The sequence below is a fragment of the Hevea brasiliensis genome, unplaced genomic scaffold (assembly GCF_030052815.1).
Source record: "Hevea brasiliensis isolate MT/VB/25A 57/8 unplaced genomic scaffold, ASM3005281v1 Scaf94, whole genome shotgun sequence".
Taxonomy (NCBI): domain Eukaryota; kingdom Viridiplantae; phylum Streptophyta; class Magnoliopsida; order Malpighiales; family Euphorbiaceae; genus Hevea; species Hevea brasiliensis.
Window position 1 is genome coordinate 159,773 of NW_026615315.1, and position 22,171 is coordinate 181,943.

At 26.0% G+C, this 22,171-nt stretch overlaps 1 protein-coding gene across 1 annotated transcript; it reads left to right on the forward strand.

Annotated features, from left to right (window-relative positions):
• The first annotated feature begins 1,028 nt into the window (after window positions 1–1,028).
• On the forward strand, window positions 1,029–18,296 carry LOC110665771 (UDP-glycosyltransferase 87A1). Its single transcript, XM_058142939.1, has 2 exons — window positions 1,029–1,698; window positions 17,164–18,296. Exons 1-2 carry the CDS (start codon window positions 1,179–1,181, stop codon window positions 18,060–18,062), a joined length of 1,419 nt encoding a protein of 472 aa, XP_057998922.1. The 5' UTR covers window positions 1,029–1,178; the 3' UTR covers window positions 18,063–18,296.
• Window positions 18,297–22,171: the final 3,875 nt, after the last annotated feature.

Here is a 22,171-nt window from a genome sequence, read left to right on the forward strand (position 1 = left end):
TCACACTAATTATATATATTTTATAAAAAATATAAAATATTAAAAATTAAATAGTTATTATACTATTATAATAAAAATAATTAATATATTATAATAATATTATATTATATAAAAAATTTTATATAAAAATATTAAATTACAAGTATATGCAATGATACTAAAACATATAATGCGCATTTTGAAAAATAAAAAAACTAGTATATATAAGTTACATTAATTTCACATAATCTATTCTAAAGTAGATTAAAATCTTTTGATATATAAAATATTTTATTTATTTTACATTTTAAGAGTCAAGATATCTTATTAGAAATAAACTAAATTAATTCCTGTAAAATTAGAAAAAGGAAAGGTTTTGTAATTAAAGAAAAAATGAAAACGTGAAAAGGAAACTCATTAGTAAAGTACAGCGCACCAGCTAAATTATATAAAAAAAATATCTCAATTTAAAGGTATATAATAATTAAATATTTAAATATTAAGTATAAAATATAAAAATTTTTAATTTTTAATTTAAATAATATAAAATCTCTTATAATATTTAGTGGTTAATTTTAAAATTATTTATATTGACATATTACATATTAAATTAAATATATATATATTTTCATAAATTATAATTTTAGATAAATAAATTTTAAATTATAAGTGTTGAACCGTATAATTTAAATCATTAAAATTATAAATAAAAATTTATTTTTCACGTTAATATTAGATTAATAGAAAAAAAATTAATTAGAAATTAGTTATAGAAGGCCATAACAAGATTTTATATTTATTGGTGGGTCTGAATATAATTTATCTATCGGTGGACCGTGCAGTTGAATGAGCATTTGGCATATTCTATAATTAAAATAGAAAAAAAAAATAAAGGGATAAGAATACTAAAAGTTTGCTGCTCTCCTTTGGCATATAGTAATAATTACAAGCCGATGATAGTGGCGATTTCAATCTTTTTCTCTGTTTTAAATATTGGCAAATGAGTTGGGCCACATGAACTTTATGTTTTGTAACAAAAGACTTGTCAGCTTTTGATGCGTTCACCGATATATTCCCACTGCGACTTGTCGGTTTCAAATCAGTGACTCTCTCCTAACAAATTCTACCTATTCAGTGACGTACACGGCACCCCCTGGCTGCTACCATCTGCTTCCTTTTTTGTTGGTTGAAGTTCCACTATGCAGAAGGCAGACATGGAAAACATGAAAGTGAATCCTATTAGCTCAGTCGGCACCACCTGCCATGTGGTGGCGATGCCTTATCCTGGTAGAGGTCATATAAATCCCATGATCAATCTCTGCAAGCTTATGTCGTTTAAGTATCCTCATATTGTCGTATCGTTGGTGGTCACCGAAGAGTGGCAGAGCTTCCTTTGCTCCTATATCTTTCCAAGTAACGTTCGCTTGAATACGATCCCTAATGTCATACCCTCGGAGCTTGTTCGTGCTAAGGATTTTCCAGCTTTCTTGGAAGCAGTTGCAACAAAGATGGAAGCTCCTTTTGAGCAATTTCTCGATCGGCTTGATTTGCCCGTGAATGCTATTATAGCCGATACTTACTTGGATTGGGTGATCGCAGTTGGAAATCGGAGGAATATTCCGGTTGCTTCTCTTTGGACAATGTCAGCTACTGTATTATCTATCTTCCATCATTTTGATCTCCTCGTCCGAAATGGGCATTTTCCGATCATGTTATCAGGTATGTGCAATCACTGGCTTATTTAGTTTATCAAATTTTTAGCTTAACGATCCAATAAATTGTGAGAGATTCTTCAGAAAAAAAAAAAAAAAAAAAAGAGATTGATGGTAAGTTCAAGTAGCAAATCACCCCAAAAGTTAATTTTATCAGTAATTAGCTCTTTCATATATATATATATATATATATATATATATATATATATATATATATATATATATATGAAGGTGAAAACATTTACTCTCTCTAAATTACCTTTCGTAGTTAAAATTAATTATAATTATATTTTTATTATTTAAGTTAATTTTAAAATTTATATAAATTTAAAATTTTTAATTTTAAAATTAATATAAATTTAAAATTCATTAACATACTTATATTTAATTTTAATTGAATATATAATTTTATATAAAGTAATTAATTAAAATAAAAAATTAGTGAATAAAAATAAAAAATATTATTAATCTATCTATTGTTTATAAAAATATAAAAATAAAAAGTATTTATAGTGATAGATAAATAATTTATCACCAATAATACATATTAAAATAATAATATGTAATTAATCATATAAATTCATTGCTAATATTATTTAGTGACAAAAAAATACGTCGCTAATCATATTAATAAGTGCCTTCAAACATTATCGTTGCTAATCATTTAGCGTTAACAAATGTGTCGCTAAATCCTTCATATGCCAATTTTATACTATACTATATTGTTAACAATAACCTTCAGCGACGTAATATTTGTCACTAAACATCAAATAATTTCATGTTTAATATTATAATAACCAATATAAATTAAATTATTAATATTATTTTAATAATAATTCTATTTATACTAAAAAATATATTATAGTTCTTAATATAATAATTCTATAATTATAATTATATAAGTGTTATTAATTTATTAAAAATTATTTAATTTATTACCGGAAAGGAGGGATTAATTGGAGGAACAACAATATCCTTCTCATTATTGTAAAATTAGTATAATGCTCATATTATATATGAATAATTTATAATTTTTATTTTTAATTTTAATTTTTAATTATATTTTAAATAAAATAATTATTAATATTAAATTAATTTTAACTGAAATTTCTCTCTTATTTAATTTAATTTGATTAAATTTTTATCTATTATAATAATAAATTTTTAATTAATTTATGATGTAATTAATTAAAATATTTATTTAATTCTTTTTATATATATATCAATAATAGTTTCTATAATTACTTTGTTTAAAATGTAATAAAATTACTTTATTCAAAAAATAATTTAAATTTCATAAAATTTTTATATTTTATCTCATAATTTTTGTAAGTCGATATTTTTTCTAAGATTATAGAAAATATATTAAATTAATGAGAAAATAATGTTATTTAAAAATATATATAAATATAATATTTTTTATTAATATAATAAAAAATATATTAAAATACTAATAATGAATTGAATTATTTAATTTTAATAATAATAAAAATATGTAACATTATTATTAATTAAAATTAATATTATTATATTATTTTTTAAAAATTTTTATAAAGTGTAAAATTTTTTATTAATCTGATATATATATTTTCTATAAAATAATTCTTTCACAAAATAATTATCGTTTTGTATAAATTTATGATACAAGATAAATAAATTTTACAAAAATTAAAATTTTAAAATATCATTATTTTTTATTAATATAATAAATGTTAAAAATGCATACTATTATTAAAAAGATAGATCTCATAATTTTAATATTATAACTTTAATATTTTTTAAATCATTTTTATTTATAACTAAAATTTCGATATAGTCATATTTATAATCTGTCTTTGAAATTCTACTTTTATACAAAAATATAGTTGAGAAATAATTTATACATGAAAATTTAGACATTTAATTAAAATTTAAAAATAATTCTATTAAAAATTAATAATAATAAAATATAAATAAACAAAATATTAGTTATAATTATATTCAATATATAATTATAATAAAATAAAATATTAATAAGTTTAAGAAATATTAAATAAAAAATTTATAAAAAAATTAGTAATTAAATAAATATTAATTAAATATCTTTAAATAAATAAATTTTGAGAATGATAACTAATAATTTTTTAAAGAAATAATAAAAAAGTAAAATAAATCAAAAAAATATTTGAGAGCACTTAGGTGAAATGAAAATATTTGGTGATAGGAGAGCAGTTGATATGTATCAAATATCTCATATGATACACTATTTATAGACAAACAAATAGAAATTATTTAAAAAAAATTAAATTTATAATTAAATATTATTTAATTAAAAAAGTAACAAAATATTTAAATTTAATTTTTATAACAATAAATATTTTTTATTTATTTAGCCGTTTCAATTCAATAGCCATAAGTTGGTCATAATCATAATAATAATAATAAGTATTAAATACTATTAGGAAAATGAAATAAAAAAAATATTAAATTATTAACATAAAGAATAATACATAATAAATATAAATAATCCAAATTTTTATATTTTATTTTTATAATTTTTTATATAGATTACACTTTTTCTCTCTCAAAATTTTTAACAAAAATTTTATAATAAAAATAATAAAAAATATAACAATATAATAAAAAATTTTATTAAATATATAAAATAATTTAAAGTTGATTAAATTATTTGATAATTGATTATGAAATTATAAATTAATAATTAACTTTATTTAAATTAATGATCAACAGTGATCTTTTATCATCATCATCATCATCATCATCATCATCATCGTTATCGTTATCGTTATCGTTGTTTTTTAAATTATTGTTTATTTTAAACTATTATTATTATTATTATTATTATTATTATTATTAGTGACATTTGATAAATAATGTTTTTATGTAAATAAATTTATAAAAAAATAATATAAATAATTTTTAAATATTATATTTAATCACAAAAATCTTAATTTTTGAAAATCAAATTTTAAATAAAATAATAATTTAAATCATAAATATTAATATAGTATTATGAATACTAATGATAAATAAAAAAATAAAAAAATTAAATAATAATTAATATAAAAGAATATAACAAAGAGTTATTAATAAAAAGTGATACGTAATAAGTCCTTTGAAAAAAGTGTCATGTGGAATTCTTTTGGAAATGCCTTTCTAGTTTATATATATATATATATATATATATATATATATATATATATATATATATATATAGAAAAAATTAACTATTTAATTAACATAATTATAAAAATATTACTAAAAATTAAATATGTTATTAAATAAAAATTTTGCGTTAACTATATATTAAAATTAATTTTTTTAAATTTAATTCAGGTAGATAAATAAATTTGCAATAATTTTTTAATTATTTATATTGATAAAAATATAGTTTTAATCAAATTTAAAATTTATTTTTATGTATAAATAAATATTATTTATTCCATTTTCATTGAGAATAAAAATAAATAATTTTATATTCTCAAATTATTGTTCAATATAATAAGTTAAAAAATAATTTTTATTGAAAACTTTAATGAATTTATTATAATTGCATTTCAATTTTTACTAATTTAAGTAAATAGAATAAAACTAACACTAATTTTATAATTTTAATAAAATTAGCTGAAATTTTAAATAAAATTTGAAAAGCGTTTAGAATTTTTTATTAATTAGTCCTATTTTTAAATTAATTTTATTTTTTCATCAATAAAATATTATAATTTATAAATATATTAAAAATTAAAAAAAATGCTATTCATAAAAAATTATTTAGACTATATTTAGATAACTAATTATTTAAAATGAAAATAAAATTTAATTTTATATTGAAATATAATAAAAAAATCATAATATCAAAATTCAATACTTACTCATTTTAAATTTTTATCTATTTATATAAATTTTATATTATTATTTAATGGTTAAATGATTAAAAAGATAAAAAATTTTATAATTTTTTTCAATTTTAGCCAATATGTTATGAAAAACAAGGAATTATGTATTATCAAATAATAATCAATATATTATAATAGTATTAGATTATTTAAACAAATATATAAAAATATTAAATTATGGATACATAGTAGAAAAACATGCAACACATGTTTAAAAAAAAAAACTAGTTATATATAAATGTGGGAAGGGAGAACGTTAGTTTTGCCAGAAATATCATTTATTTTTAAATTAATTATAATTATATTTTTATTATTTAAATTAATTTTAATATATGTATAAATTTAAAATTTTTAGTTTTACTTATACTTAACTTCAATTAAATATAAAATTTTATTATAAGAAGTAATTAATTAAAATAGGAAATTAATGTGTGAAAATAAAAAAATATAATTAATATGTAATCTATATCTATCTATAATATATAAATTATGTTATTTAAAATATATAAATTTATGTTATTTACAAAAAGTATTAATATAAATTAAAATTTTAATTCTAATTTTATTATAACTTGGAATTAGAATTTTAGCAAGACTAGTATTATATAAATATAATTTAATTAGAAAAAATAAAAAAAAACTATAGTTTCATTTATTTAATTTAGAAAAATACATGATTAGTTATCTACAAAAAGCTATCGCATGTTACAACAAGTTTTAATTATTTATATATTAATAATTAATAATCTAATTAGAATATTGCATTACCTTTTTCTGAATTTTAAAATTATATTAAAAGATTATAAATAGTGAAATTAATAAAATTTTAGTAAAATTTCCAATAAGGAATATAATAGGAGCTAAAAACGTAAAAGCCACTTTTTTTAGCTAATTCATGAAATTTATGTTTTATTAATTTAAATAAAATTAATACTCTAAAATTGTAGAATAATGATGAAATCTACACAAAAAATTGCAAATTTATTTAATTATCAATACAAGCGAAACAATATAATTTATGTATTTAATAATCGTGAATGTATCATATTAATATATAATTTATGTGAAACTCAAATTTGATTATTTCATTTTGATTATCAACTTGCTATTGTATGAATAGCATTGTTTCACTTATTTTTATTATATGTCATCACTATATGAACATATATTTTAATAAAGTTACAATAAAATGTATAGTTAAATTAATTATACTAAATATATTAATATGCATGAAAAGTAATTTAAATTAATACTCACACAATATATAATTGTCAAAAAAATAAAACTATCATATTCAAAAAAATTTTGTTTTAAAATTTTATTGCAAATATGGAAAATACTTCTAACAATAATAAAATAATAGATAGGAAAACACTTTAAATATTTACATATTACATTGCATTAAAAAATTTCATATTAATTATTAAAAATTTTAATATTTTAAGTTAAATAATTAAATTAATATTTAATTCTTATATATATAAATAACATAATTACATGTTATAAACTATTTGATGCACGTGCAAGCTTACGTGTTTCAAATGCTAGTATATAAAAATATGCGAATGAGGGGATGAACTTTAAATGGACAAAAATATTCTTATATATTTAATATAATTATGTTATTTAATTGCTATAAAAATATCAAGTAATTAATTAATATAGAATTGAATAAAATTTAGAAATACTAATATAATAGAAAGTCTATATCCTAATATTACAAATATGTTATTTGTATAAATAAAATATAATTTTATTATTAAGAACATTAATCTAATAAGAACTATATATATTGATATTACGAAATTAGATTATTAATGAAAAACTAAACAAAGATTAAAAATTTAATAAAATTTAACTTTAATTAAATATAAAATTTTATAAAAAATAGTTAGCTAAAATAAGAAATCAAAAAATAAAAAAATAATTAATCTATATATCTATAATATATATAAATGTAAAAATGAGAGGGGTAAACTTCTGAACAGATAAAAATACCCTTAATTTTTGTATTATTTACAATATTAAAATTTTTAACATAATAAAAGTAATCAAGTTAAAAAAATTAAAAAAACTAAAAAAACACATTACTAAATGTTAAAAAATATGAAATTCTAATATAAATAGTTTTCTAATTTAATTATTATATAAAAATATTTTAACAAAAAAAAAGTAAATTCTCCTAAATTTTTAATTTCCGATTAATGTATTAGACTAGAGAGAAAAACCAACATTAAAATAATATGAAATTCTAGTACAAATAGTATTCTAATTTAATTATAATATAAAATTATTTTAATAAAAATATTAAATAATCTTAAAATTTTATTCGTGATCAAACTATTTGTTGTGAAAATCACATCCACACAAATTAAATAACAAAAAATTTAACATATTTCAACATAAATCTACTCAACCAACAAATCCACTATAAAGAAAAAATAATTACAATTACTAATTATTTTTCTCACACTTACAAGTTACTCAAAAAAAACTTATGGAATTTGATACACCTCTCTATTTTTGTGAGCTCTCTATAATATAATATAATGGCCAACTTATTCATATATATAGGCCACTAAAACTTAATCTTTTTGGAACTCTAATTATTAAACTTCATAATTTAAATTATACTAAACTTCCTATTTTATATAATTTTCTAATTCTAATTTTAATTCTTAATTCTAATTGAACTTGAACTCTAACAATCTTCATGTCCAAATCAAATATAGTTAGTTTTCACAACTTCTGCAAAAATTAATTTTCTCTTGGGTACTTCCTTACACTGTTAATTGTTGATGTTGCCTCTTATCTCAACTTGTATTTTTCTAATTAATGTGCTTCCTTCCAATTTGTAGAGATTCTTTGCACCAATCTTCTTACCCTTCATGATGATAAGAGCACCTCGGCTAACTCTCATAACTCCACCATGAATTGAACACCCATAAGCAAAAAAATCCAACTTGCCCAAGGAAATTAAGTTTCTTTTGATTTTAGGAACACACCTCACTTCATCTAATAATTTCACACAAACACCAAGTAACTTGATCTTCACTCTTCCAACACCTTCAACCTCCATCTTATTCCAATTGGCTAACTTCACATTTTTCTCCTTTCGTTTCTTCAATCACATCAAACTAGTCCTTCTTTGAGCATATATGGAATGGCCAAGCAAAATCTATTAACCACTCATCTTGTAATAAATCTTTTGCCTTTTCCTTATCATCATCCATATTCAAACATTCACTGTCAATACCATCATCAATTGCAATTGCAATAGTTCTTTCTTTTTCCTTTTCATGACTCTTCTTGAATTGTTTAAACTTTGTAAGATTTTTTTTTATCTTCTTACAATGGTATCGAATGCGATCCTTATCATAACAGTAGTAACATTCTCTGTCTTCAAAGTTTACCGGTGGTCTTGAGCTTGATCTACTATTCCTTCTCCAATTATTTTCATGTGGATTGCTTCTAACTAAAACTAGCGACAAAAACTCCACCTTCATTGCCACTACTTGTCTTCTTGAACTTTTCTTCATCCAAAATAATTGCGGCAACCTTCTCTACCTTCAAAGTCTTTTTCTTAACTGTTAGAGCTATCTCCAAGCTTTTATAAGAATGTGGGAGAGAGGTTAAAAGCAAGAGGGCTTTATCTTCTTTATCTACCTTCACACCAACACTAGTCAATTGGGTAATTAATTTATTAAAAACATTAATGTGATCTCTTACATGAGTAACTTTATTAATTCTGAGTTGGTATAACTCTTCCTTCAATTACAAGCAATTTATGAGTGACTTTGACATGTACAAACTCTCCAATTTCCTCCATAAAACAATCAGTGAAGTCTCCTCTAAGACATTATACTTCACATCATGGGCTAACATCAATCCAATTGTACTCACTACCCTTTGTTGAAGCTCCTCCCAATCATCATCTTTCATGATTGGTGGTTGCTTCTCATTCAATATTTTCATTAATCCTTGTTGCATAAGGACATCCTTCATAGTGCTTTTATCACAGACTGAAATTATTTTTTCCATGAAGTAGCTTCACCTCAAATTTTGTTTCACTATCTTTGACATCTCAAACTACAGCTATGATACCAATTGTTGTGAAAATTACACTACACAAATTAAGAAATACAAAATTTAATATGTTTCGATAGAAGTCTACTCCACCAACGAATTTACTATAAAGGAAAAATAATTACAACCACTAATTATTTTTCTCATCTTTACAAGTCAATAAAATAAAAACCTACAAAATTCGATACACTTCTCTACTTTGTGGGCTCTCTACAATATAATATAATAGCCAATCAACTATTCATATATATAAGCTGGTAAACCTAATTCTTTTGAGACTCTAATTATTAAATTTTATAATTTAAATTATATTAGACTTTCTATTTTATTTAATTTCCTAATTTTAACTTTAATTCCTAATTCTGATTGAATTTGGACTCTAACACTATTAGACTAGGGAGGAAAACTATAACCACCACTACATAGAAAGAGTATCATGATATTTGTGATATTTTTAGAAATATAGAAGCATAGATATAATCAAATGGTAATCTCATGTTGTCCATCTAATTTATTTCTCTTTTTCTCTTTCTAATTGAGTACATTAAAACTTCATTATACGGATGTTATCCAAGTATTTTTCATTTCGATTTCTAAAAAAAAAAAATGCCTCTATGTCAAATAATAGTAATAAGTTAGGTTATATATTTTAAGCTCCAATAATTTAGTTTTTAAATATTGAATTAATGGATCAGTTAATGAGTTGATCAAGATCAATTATATTATTATCTTTACTCAAAATAAACGTTGGTTATTATTTAACAATTAAGATTGAATAAAATTTGAGTAAAGTGTAAGTTATTATGTAATGCTTGAGATTTAATAAAATTAATGAGTTTTTCTGTATTTTTAAAATTAAATTAATTGATTATAATATTTAATTTTATTTATCTTTAATTTTTTACTTATTTTTCATTAGTCACTGACTAAAAAAAGCAGTCAAATAATCAAAACTATTTGAAATTTCAGAAATATTCATAGTTAAAGAAAAAACTTTTTAAATATTTTAATAAAATAAAGAAATTTTCTCTAAAAGTTATTTATATGGAAAAATGTTATTTACAGAAAAGAATTTTTTCAGAAAAGAAGATATTTTTAGAAAAATTAATATTTCCAGGAACATTTGTCTTAAAATCTTATTTTTAAAGAATAGCATTTTTCAAAGAAATTTTCAAAAGACAAATTTTCATTATTACAATATATATATATATATATATATATATATATATATATATATATATATATATATATAAAGTCGACTTAACATGTAATGAATAATAAGCAGTGAAAGGAAATATTAAAAAAAAAGAAAATTATATTTTGAAGATAATGTAAGAAAGACATGAATAGAGGGTGAAGGGCATAGAAAGAATAAAGAGGCATGATATTTTGATTATTTTATTTTTTTATAATGATGTAGTGTAAGAATGCTAATAAAAAATTTAACAGAAATAAATTAAAAATGCTTTATTGTTCATAAATCAATATTTAGGGTTAAAATTGAAGGACAATAATGAGTAAAATTTATGCAAAAAAAAATTACCACTTCTTTGAATTTTCTAATGCAATTGAAATTATATCATTTATATATTTATATGTTTGATAATCATTAATGTCATATTAACATACAGTTTATATGAAACTCATATTTGATTATTTCACTTATTTTTATTATATGTAATTACTACATTAACATATATTTTAATGGGGTTATAATACAATGTATAGTTAAATTATTTAATATTAAATACATTAATATGCATGAAATTTAAATTAATATTGATACAATGTATAATTGCTAAAGAAAATAAAATTATTATATGTCCAAAAATTTTATTTTACAATTTTACTGTAGATATGAAAATAATTTCTAACAATAGCAAAATAATAGATATAAAAACATTTCAAATAGCTATTTATTATATTGCATTAACTAAATTATAATATTAATTATTGTAAAAATTTTAATATTTTAATCTCAATAATTAAATTTATATTTAATTTTTATTTATAAATTAATAAAATAATTACGTGTTATAAATTTTATACGCTAGTTGTTGTCATTATACTCGTTCATATTCATTTTTTACATAATTTTTTTATTAATTTTTATATATGATAATATTATTATAGTGTTATAAATATTATATTTAATTTTAAATAAAAATATTATTTTTTAATATCATTTTAATTAATTATATAAATAAAAATATTTATTAATTTAAGAATTATTATTTTTTATAAGATTATATTTTTATAAAAATTACGTAACTTAATTATAAACTTAAATGTAATATAATAAAAAATATAATAATAATTTTAAAAATATAAATAGATAAAAATATTTAAAATTAAAATAAATTAATAATAAAAAAAAAATTAACTCATTAAATTAAATTCTTTCAAACTACGTTATTTTACTTTCTTTTAAGAAAAAATGAATTTGATTTGCGTATATTTTATTATAAATTTTCCTAATTTAAAATAATATTCATGTGCGTAATGAAATTACATAACTAAATTAATGTGAAAGGACATTATTTATAAAATTAAAAAATAGAATAATTTTTAAAATATATTTTTATTAGTTTAGTTAATTATCATTATAAAATTTTGATTTTCATTGTATTAATATCTTGAAATTTTATATTATTATATTGTTTAATACTGATAATTTTAAAACTTATTTAAAATATTAATTATTTAATATATAATAAGTATTTTTATTTTTTTAAATCATAGATTTTATATATATTATATATGTTATAAATATATTATTGATTAAAATATAAATATAAATTTAATCATGTATTTTTTATTTTTCATAATAATCATAAAAGAATATTTTTATGTAATCAATTTTTTTTTCTCATTTTTCTATTTGTATCTTCTTTTTATTTTTATTATTTTAAAATTTTAAAAGTATTCTAAGAGTATCTTCCACTATTATAACTTAATTAAATAGTATTCTAAAAGTGTTTTCTCATAACATTTATTTGACTTTGTTTTGAATTTTTAATTTGAATATGAATATGAACTCTGTCCAAATATGTGGCTATAAAATAAATGTAATTTTTTTTGTATCTTTTGAACAAATATGAATTTTAGATATAATTATTTTTAAAATAGGATTTATAATAAAATTTTAAATTATATTAATTAATATTTTTTTAAATAATATAAATTTATAAAGATATTTTAGTTAGTTCAAAGTTCGTTCTCTCATTCGTACATTTATATATATATATTGTAAATATAGATTAATTGTACTTTTTATTTTTCACTCTTTAACTTTTATTTTAATTTTTTTATTTTAGTTAATTACTTTTTATAAAATTTTATATTTAATTAAAATTAAGTATAAATAGGACTAAGAATTTTAAATTTATAGAAACTCTAAAATTAAGAATTTTAAATTTATATAAATATTAAAATTAATTTAAATAATAAAAATAATTATAATTAAGTTGAAAAATGAAGAGCATTTTTAGCAAAACTAATTTATATTAATTGATATTTTTTGTAAATAATATAAATTTATAAAGATATTTTAAATAGTTCAAATTTGTGTATATATATATATTAATTATAACTCCGCCTAAGTAGTTTGCGCTTAGCCGGTCCCAAGCCCGGATAAAGGAGGAGAGTTGCGGTAGGTGACAACCAGCGTAAAAATTTCGTCACACCCTATGATATGGATTCAAATTATATAAACGTTTTGGCGTCCTCTACTAACGACGCGCTACATCGGGCCGGGTGTAGTGATAAATATGCAAGGGTGTAGGGCGTTCACCGAGCGGCGTGCCATGCTGCGCCGGGTGTGGTGTTAAGTGAGCAAGGGTTCCCACATCATGGACGGGTGTGGATAAAGAAGTTAGTCCATAAGACAGATAATAGAACAAATAGTGGAACAGAACACAAGATAGACATAGAAAATAATAGAGGATATCATAGAAGGAGACCAATTAGGAAGGAGCAGGATAGGAGGAGGATCAGGGTTGGTACTTGGAATGTTGGATCACTTACAGGAAAATTAATGGAGCTTGTGGATACCTTGGAAAGGAGAAGGGTGAATATTGCTTGCATTCAGGAGACTAAATGGGTAGGAGAGAAAAGTAAGGAAGTGGGTAATTCAGTACAAATTGTGGTTTCTGGAAAGGAGAGAAACAAGAGCAGTGGGTATAATCATCATAGACAGGACATTGAAAGACGCAGAGTAGCTGTGAAAAGAGTAGGAGATAGAATTATACTAGTAAAGTTAGTACTAGACGGAGAAACAATAAATATAGTTAGTGCTTATGCCCCACAAATAGGACTAGACAGTGAGAGTAAACAAATGTTTTGGGAAGATATGGATGATTTAATGCAAAGCATACCGAATGAAGAGAATGTTTTCATTGGTGGAGATTTGAATGGACATGTAGGAAGTGATAGGCAAGGTTATGAGAATGTTCATGGAGGTTTTGGTTTTGGCAGTCGAAATGAGGAGGGAAAAAGCATCCTGGATTTTGCTATGGCATACGACCTAATACTAGCAAATACCTACTTTATAAAAAGAGAGTCACATTTAGTGACTTTCAAAGTGGGCAACATAGAAGCCAAATCGACTTCCTCTTAACCAGAAGACAAATAGAGCTCTATGCAAGGATTGCAAGGTCATTCCAGAGAGGCTTTAACAAGTCAACATAGGTTGGTGGTCTTGGATGTCAAGTTTAGGAACAATTCAAGTAAGGTCAGAAGAAATAGTGTAGCTCGAACAAAGTGGTGGGAGTTCAAAGGAGTAAAGCAAGTGAAGTTCAAAAATGAGCTTCTTGAGTCCGAAGTATGGAAGCTAGATATGGAGGCCAATGATATGTGGATACAGATGGCATCAAAGATTAGAGAAGTAGCTAGAAAAGTACTTGGGGAGTCTAAAGGACATGGACCACCCTCAAAAGAGAGATGGTGGTGGAATGAGGAAGTACAAAAGGCGTGAAGAGAAAAGGGAATGGTATAAGAAATTACCTAAATGTGATAATAATGAGGCATATGAACAGTACAAGATAGCAAAGAAAGAGGCAAAAAAGGCAGTTAGCCAAGCAAGAGCACAGGCCTTTGAAAAGTTATATGAGAAACTTGGAACTAAAGAAGGGGAGAAAGATATTTATAGATTAGCAAGGAGTAGAGAAAGGAAATGTCAAGATCTCAATCAAGTTAGGTGCATTAAGGATAAAGAAGGAAAAGTGTTGGTGAAAGATGAGGACATTAAAGAAAGATGGAGAAATTATTTTAATGATCTCTTTAATAATAGTCAAAATGGAAATAGCGTGAATATAGATTATAGAACAATAGAAAAGAATGTAAATTATACTAGAAGGATTAGATCTTTAGAAGTAAAGGAAGCACTTAAGAGAATGAAAGTAGGTAAAGCTGGTGGACAGATGAAATACCAATTGAAGTGTTGAAGTATTTTGGAGATATGGGAGTGGCATGGTTAACTAAATTATTTAATAAGATTCTAAACTCAAAGAAAATGCGATGAATGGAGGAAGAGTATTTTAGTACCTATTTTTAAAAATAAGGGAGACATCTGAGTTTCTCAAACTATATGGGCATTAAACTCATTAGCCATAATATGATTTTTTTGTAGAGAGTTTTTCAGCATCTACTACGTAATTATACTTCTATCTCTCTAAATCAATTGGGTTTCATGCACAGTCGTTCAACTATGGAAGCGATCTTTCTCATTAGAAGCTTGATGGAGAAATATAGAGATGGGAAGAAAGATCTACACATGGTTTTATTGATTTGGAGAAGGCTTATGATAGTGTTCCAAGAGAGGTCTTATGGAATGCGTTAGAACAAAAGAGGGTATCTATTAGGTATATACAAGTATTGAAAGATATGTATGAAGGAGCAACTACTATTGTGCGCACAGTGGGAGGGGACACAAGAGATTTTCCGATCTCAATTGGATTACACCAAGGATCAGCCATAAGCCCTTACCTTTTACATTAGTTTTAGATGAACTGAAACATATACAAGAGAGTATTCCTTGGTGCATGATGTTTGCGGATGATATTGTTCTGATAGATGAGACACGAGAAGGAGTCAATAGGAAGCTAGAACTTTGGAGAAGTACTCTAGAGTCAAAGGGTTTTAAGTTAAGTAGAACGAAGACAGAATACATGCATTGCAAGTTCAATGAAGGCCAAACTGGTGATAGGGAAGGAGTTAGTTTGAATGGAGTGGCACTGTCCCAAAGTAATCACTTTAAATATCTAGGCTCAGTCCTTCAAGTAGATGGGGGATGTGAGGAGGATGTTAGTCATAGGATTAAAGCCGGATGGTTGAAGTGGAGACGTGCCACGGGAGTTTTATGTGATCGTAAGATTCCCAATAAATTAAAAGGAAAATTTTACCGCATGACCATACGATAGGCTATGCTATATGGTAGTGAGTGTTGGGCCTTTGAAAGAGTCGTATGCATCTAAGATAAGAGTTGCGAGATGAGAATGTTAAGGTGGATGAGTGGCCATACTAGACTAGATAAAGTCCATAATGAAAGTATTAGAGAAAAGGTAGGAGTGGTGCCAATTGAAGATAAGTTGAGAGAAGGGAGATTGAGGTGGTTTGGTCATGTGAAGCGTAGACATACGGAGGCTCCAGTTAGACAAGTAGAGCACATTAGGCTAGAGGATAGAAAGAAAAAAAGGGGTAGACCTAAATTGACTTGGAGGAGAGTAGTACAGCATGACTTAGAAGCATTACACATTTCTAAGGATTTAACCCAAAATCGTTCAGAGTGGAAAAAACGAATCCATATAGCCGACCCCAAATTTTTGGGATAAAGGCTTAGTTGAGTTGAGTTGAGTTGTATATATATTAATTATTTTTTTATTATCTTTTCTTATTAATTTAAATAATAAATCTTAAGTCTGACTGAATTGAGTTTATATTTTTAATAATTTTAATGCAGATTTTATTTTTTTTTAGACTAGTGAGAATTTATAACTTAATTAATTTAACAATAAAATGACTTTGATTTGGATTTTTATCAAAATTCATGAACGGATACCAATAAATATAAATTTTAGTATAAAATATTGATAAATTATAAATTTTAAATAATATCATTATACTTATTGAGGATATTTTAGAGTGAAATTGAAATAACATTATTTTATAAATCATTTTAAATTCATACTCAAATAACATGCTCCTCATCCCATTGATAAATCTAACATAAATTAGATTAATTTTTATTATTATATTTTTATAAGGTATATATATTTAATACAAATTTTATCTTGTATAATAACAAGATTAACAATTATTAAATTAAATATTTGCATGGAGATTTGTGCATAATTAATTAAATTTTATACAATGAGTCGATGAATATAAATACAAATATTTTATTTAATAAGCGTTAAATCTGTTCTCATATATGGTGGAGTTTTGATTGTTTTAGTGAAATTCATCTAAACATTTCTTCAATTGGTAAGCAGAAAGAGGAGAAGAGCGTGTGGATTACATACCTGGAGTTCCTCCAACACGTCTGCTAGATTTTCCCACAATATTTAATGGAACAGTTGGACAAATTCTTTCCCTAGCGCTGAAGTCAACTTCAATGGTGTCTAAAGCACAATACCTTCTATTCACTTCTGCTTACGAGCTCGAACCAGCTGTTATTGATGCTTTAAAATTGAAGTTTTGCTTTCCACTCTATCCTTTAGGCCCTATGGTACCTTATTTTGAACTAAAACCCAATTCTAATTTATCTACTAGTGATGATCAAAAAGTCCCTGAATACTTACAGTGGCTAAATTCTCAACCCAAAAATTCTGTGTTATATGTCTCAATGGGAAGCTTCCTTTCAGTTTCAAGTGCCCAAATGAATGAAATTGTAGCTGGGGTGAGAAACAGTGGGGTTAGGTTCTTGTGGGTATCTCGTGGTGAAAGGGGTCTGTTTGAAGATGGTTGTGGTGATTTGGGATTAGTGGTTCCATGGTGTGATCAATTGAGAGTTTTGTGTCATCCTTCTGTTGGTGGTTTTTGGACACATTGTGGTTGGAATTCTACTTTAGAAGCTGCTTTTGCTGGAGTTCCAATGCTTGCTTCTCCAATATTTTGGGATCAAACTTCCAATAGTAAAAAAATTGTGGAAGATTGGAAGATTGGGTGGAGAGTGAAACAAGGGGTTGTAGGTGAAAACTTGGTAACAAGAGAAGAAATTGCAAAACTTGTGCAGAGTTTTATGGATGAAGAAAATAGTGAAGTAATTGAAATGAGGGAAAAAACAAAAGAAGTTCAAGAGGCTTGTCAAGCAGCAATTTCTCAACATGGATCTTCTGATTCTAATCTTGATTTTTTCTTAAGGGATATTTCACAAGTCAAGGCCAAGTGAGTACATTCATCTGTCCAATACTCTTCCATGCACTATTTATTGGAAAATTATTAAATGCACTCGAAATATATTGATAGAGTATTAAATTTTAGTTTCCTGCACTCACATAAATGTTGATCTTTTCATACGTTATAGAGTTTATATTTATGTAAGCAAGAGAGCACATGCTCCCAGTACATTATAAAATTTGTTGGATGATTTGTTTGTAATCATGAGTTTCCTTCTTTCTACTAATTTTAAATTCTAGATTGCTGCAATAAACTAGTAGGCAGATCAAATAACAGTTTTTGCTTTAAAATTCCTACTGAAGTTCAAAGAAATTCAAAGAATGATTTTTTTTTTTAATTATTAATCTTGTTGAAACAATATTCTAAAACTTATATATTAATCAAATTATCCCATGGAAAAATTAAGGCTGCATAAATATTTCTAGTAAAAAGAGGAAAATGAAAGACCTAATTACACTAAAAAGTTAAATATTTGTGTGAATTTGTGGTTTAATTTAAAATTTTTAAGTTTAATAATTAATATCACGACCCAACCTATGGGCCGGACCGGCACTAGGACCTGGGCCAGCCTAAAGCCCCCAAGGCTCGTAGTAAACCTAACTATTCCTCAACCCAACTCTAAGGCCCATTTGGGCCTAATTTCAAGAATTCAACCGAACAGAGTCTGGCCATAAAATGGACTATTTAACGGAGAGTTTTTGACTCGCCCGACCCGTAAACACAATATATAATCATCTGGGGAGCTCAGCTCACTCTCCACATAATCAAATATCATAAAAATAAATGGGAGCTCGGCTCCCTCATCCAATCCAACCATACATGCATTTAATAAGTTTACAGGTCCAACATGATAATTATATTACAAACCCAATCAAATAAATATTTCTAACACATGCAGAAATTCTAGGAGTTAACAGACTTATACAAACATTAATAGATGACCTGCGAAGAAGAAAAGCAGGTTAGCCACAACAATAATCCTCCTGTAGCCTGGAAAAATAATGAACAGAGTGAGCGTTCGACTCAGAGAGTAAAATATCAATTTTAACCATAATCTTTATAGCTATCTAAAGCTAATGCACCCTGTGGAGTGAAATGCAACATCGTCATAAATTTCATACATCATAACAGTAAAAAGGCAATTTGGAGCACTCACACACCCAACACTGTCAAACAATACATATATGGGAGCTGATCCCCTATACAGCCTCTTAATCCAACCTCTGCCAGCGAAGATCTCAAATCGGACTTTCGCTTAATAAACCAAATACGGGGTCCCAACGAGGATCTCAAGCCGTGTCTACCTCGAAGGACCGGGTCCCAGCGAAGATCTCAAGCCGTGTCTACCCGTCCTGTCCATATCCAACACCATACCACACGCACGCCAACGCACGCACACTGCTCTAAATTATCACAAACAACACTCATGGTAATCCATCAATTAAGAATGCAATATAAAATGTGCCTAGTGTTTAACTACATAGATATATACATATAAGTGATGCATCGGCATGCTTGAACATAAAATAATATTAAATTATAATTAAAATTAATATTTTACTCACACACTTAACCGCGGTCACTGTGGCAGCTGGGTAGAGGAGGAAGGCTGTCCTGACTCACTTAACAATTTTATTATAATTATTTAATAAATTTGACTCAATACAAACTAAGAAAAGACCAAAGATGTTCTAAGTCGTGCTGAAAATCCGGCAGAGTCTCCCCTATACTTAGGACCTACCCAACCTGCAAAAGGGCTTAAAACGCACTTCTATATCCACAAACCATACACCTACAACTCAATCACATCACACAGCCCCTCCTGGACCATTCCAAATAGTCATCAATCACAATATGTAAAATTACAGTTTAGTCCTTATAATTGACCCTTTTGCAAAAGCTACTCAAATGAGCTCTAAAAATTCTAAAACTTTGCCTTGCTGTCCTTAGCAACATTACTAAGCTAATGCAAAAGGAATCATAATTTTCTGAGCTACCATGAATATTTTATGGATTTTTAATCCAATTCAAGCACTAGACAATTAAGAAAAAGTAAGGTTTAGGTTTACCTATGCCGATTCCGACCTCAGGAACGCGCTCGGGATGTCTGACAACAGTGGGGTAGCTAAAATCTAGACCCAGTCGAGACTTTTTGAGCCTATCATGCGTAGGAAATTCACGGACAGGGCAACCGTCGAATTTCTATGAATTGAAGGTACCTACACGAAGCCCATAACACGAGGGTTAGTATATAATTTTTATAAAATTTTCTAAGCTCATTTAGTACTTGAAAAAACACTACGAAGTTTCGTGGGACCTACCGAAAAACGGTGTCAGAAAATTTTGAAATTTATATTGTCGCGAAGTTCTCAACGAGTGCAGCTCTCTAGTATTCTCAGTTTTCTCTTGAGGTTCACGGTTTGCGAGAAATTTTGCCCAAAAGTCAAAATGGGCTAAAATTTTCCAGACAAAAATTGGGCAAACCGCTTGATAGATTTTGGTGTTCTTGGTGTTTATGGAAAGCTCTCGAGGTGTAGATGTGTTTTGACATAAGACCTAGCCCAAACGGTGGCCGGATCGGCCGAATTTTGGCCGGGAAGTCGAAACGACGCGAGCCCACAGGGGGAGCTTCGCATGTCGTTTTCAGCCACCTGGAGCGTTAGCCGGCGGCGGGGAAAGGCTGGGGCGGCATGCCGATGAGGTGGGGAGGCTGGGGTAGCGGCGGCGCGGCGTGGGGAGGAGGGAGGAGAGAGAAAATAGGAGAGAGAGGAAGGGTGACAGGAATGCTTGGGGAGAAGAAAAAGAAAGAAGAAGGCAGGTCCGATTCGACCGGTCTGATCCGATCTGGCTCGATTCGGTTGGTCCGATTTAGGATACAAAATTTTGAATTTTTACTCTGCCTTGGGATCGAAAACGAGGCCCAAAAATTCCAGAAAAATTTTAGAAAACTCAAAAAAATTCGTAGAGTCCAAATATATTTTTAGTTTTGCCACGTGGTCTTTAAATTAATTTTTAAAAATCATCAAAGTTTCATATTTTCGGAAAATAGAACCCGATTTCTAAAATTTGAAAAATTTTAAATAATTTTTCAAAAATTTAAATAAAATAAAATATTAATATTACCCACAAAATAATAAATTTAAAAATTTGGGGTGTTACATTCTTTCCCCCTTACAGAAAATTCTTCCTCGAATTTTACACAAGGCAGAATAAAGTACAGAATTACACATTGAATAGATAAGGGTACTTGCTACGCATGTCCCACTCTGACTCCCAGGTGCACTCTTCCACTGACTGGCTCCTCCACAAAACCTTAACCATAGGGATCTGTTTTGATCTTAGTTGCCTCACTTGGTAGTCCACTATGGCTATAGGTTGCTCCTCAAACGTCAAGTCTTCCTTCAGCTCTACTATATCCGGCTGTAACACATGAGAAGGATCAGGTATGTATTTTCTGAGCATGGAGATGTGAAATATAGGATGAACATGAGAAAGGTTGGGTGGTAACTCCAATCGATAGGCAACCGCTCCAACTCTATCAGTAACCTCAAAAGGTCTAATATACTGAGGTGCCAACTTGCCCTTCTTTCAAAATCTCATGACTCTCTTCATCAGAAAAACCTTCAGGAATACATAATCGCCTTCTACAAACTCTACATCCCTCCGTCTGGGATCCGCATAACTCTTCTGCCTACTAAAAGTTGTTTTCAATCGTTCCCTGAATAAAGGAACTATCTTTGAAGTGTACTGCACTAGGTCTATATCATGCAACTTCGTTTCTCCTATTTCTGTCCAACACAGAGGAGACCTACACTTTTTGCCATATAGTGCCTCATAGGGTGCCATCCCTATGCTGGAATGATAACTGTTATTGTAGGCAAACTCCACCAAAGGTAGCTGATCATCCCATTGACCTCCAAAATCCAAAACACACATGCGAAGCATGTCTTCCAGTGTTTGGATTGTCTTTTCGGACTGCCAGTCTGTCTGAGGGTGGAAAGTGGTACTAAAGTTCAACTGTGTGCCAAGTGCCTCCTATAACTGCCTCCAAAATCGAGAAGTGAACTAGGGCCCTTTGTTGGATATTATGGAAGCCGAAAC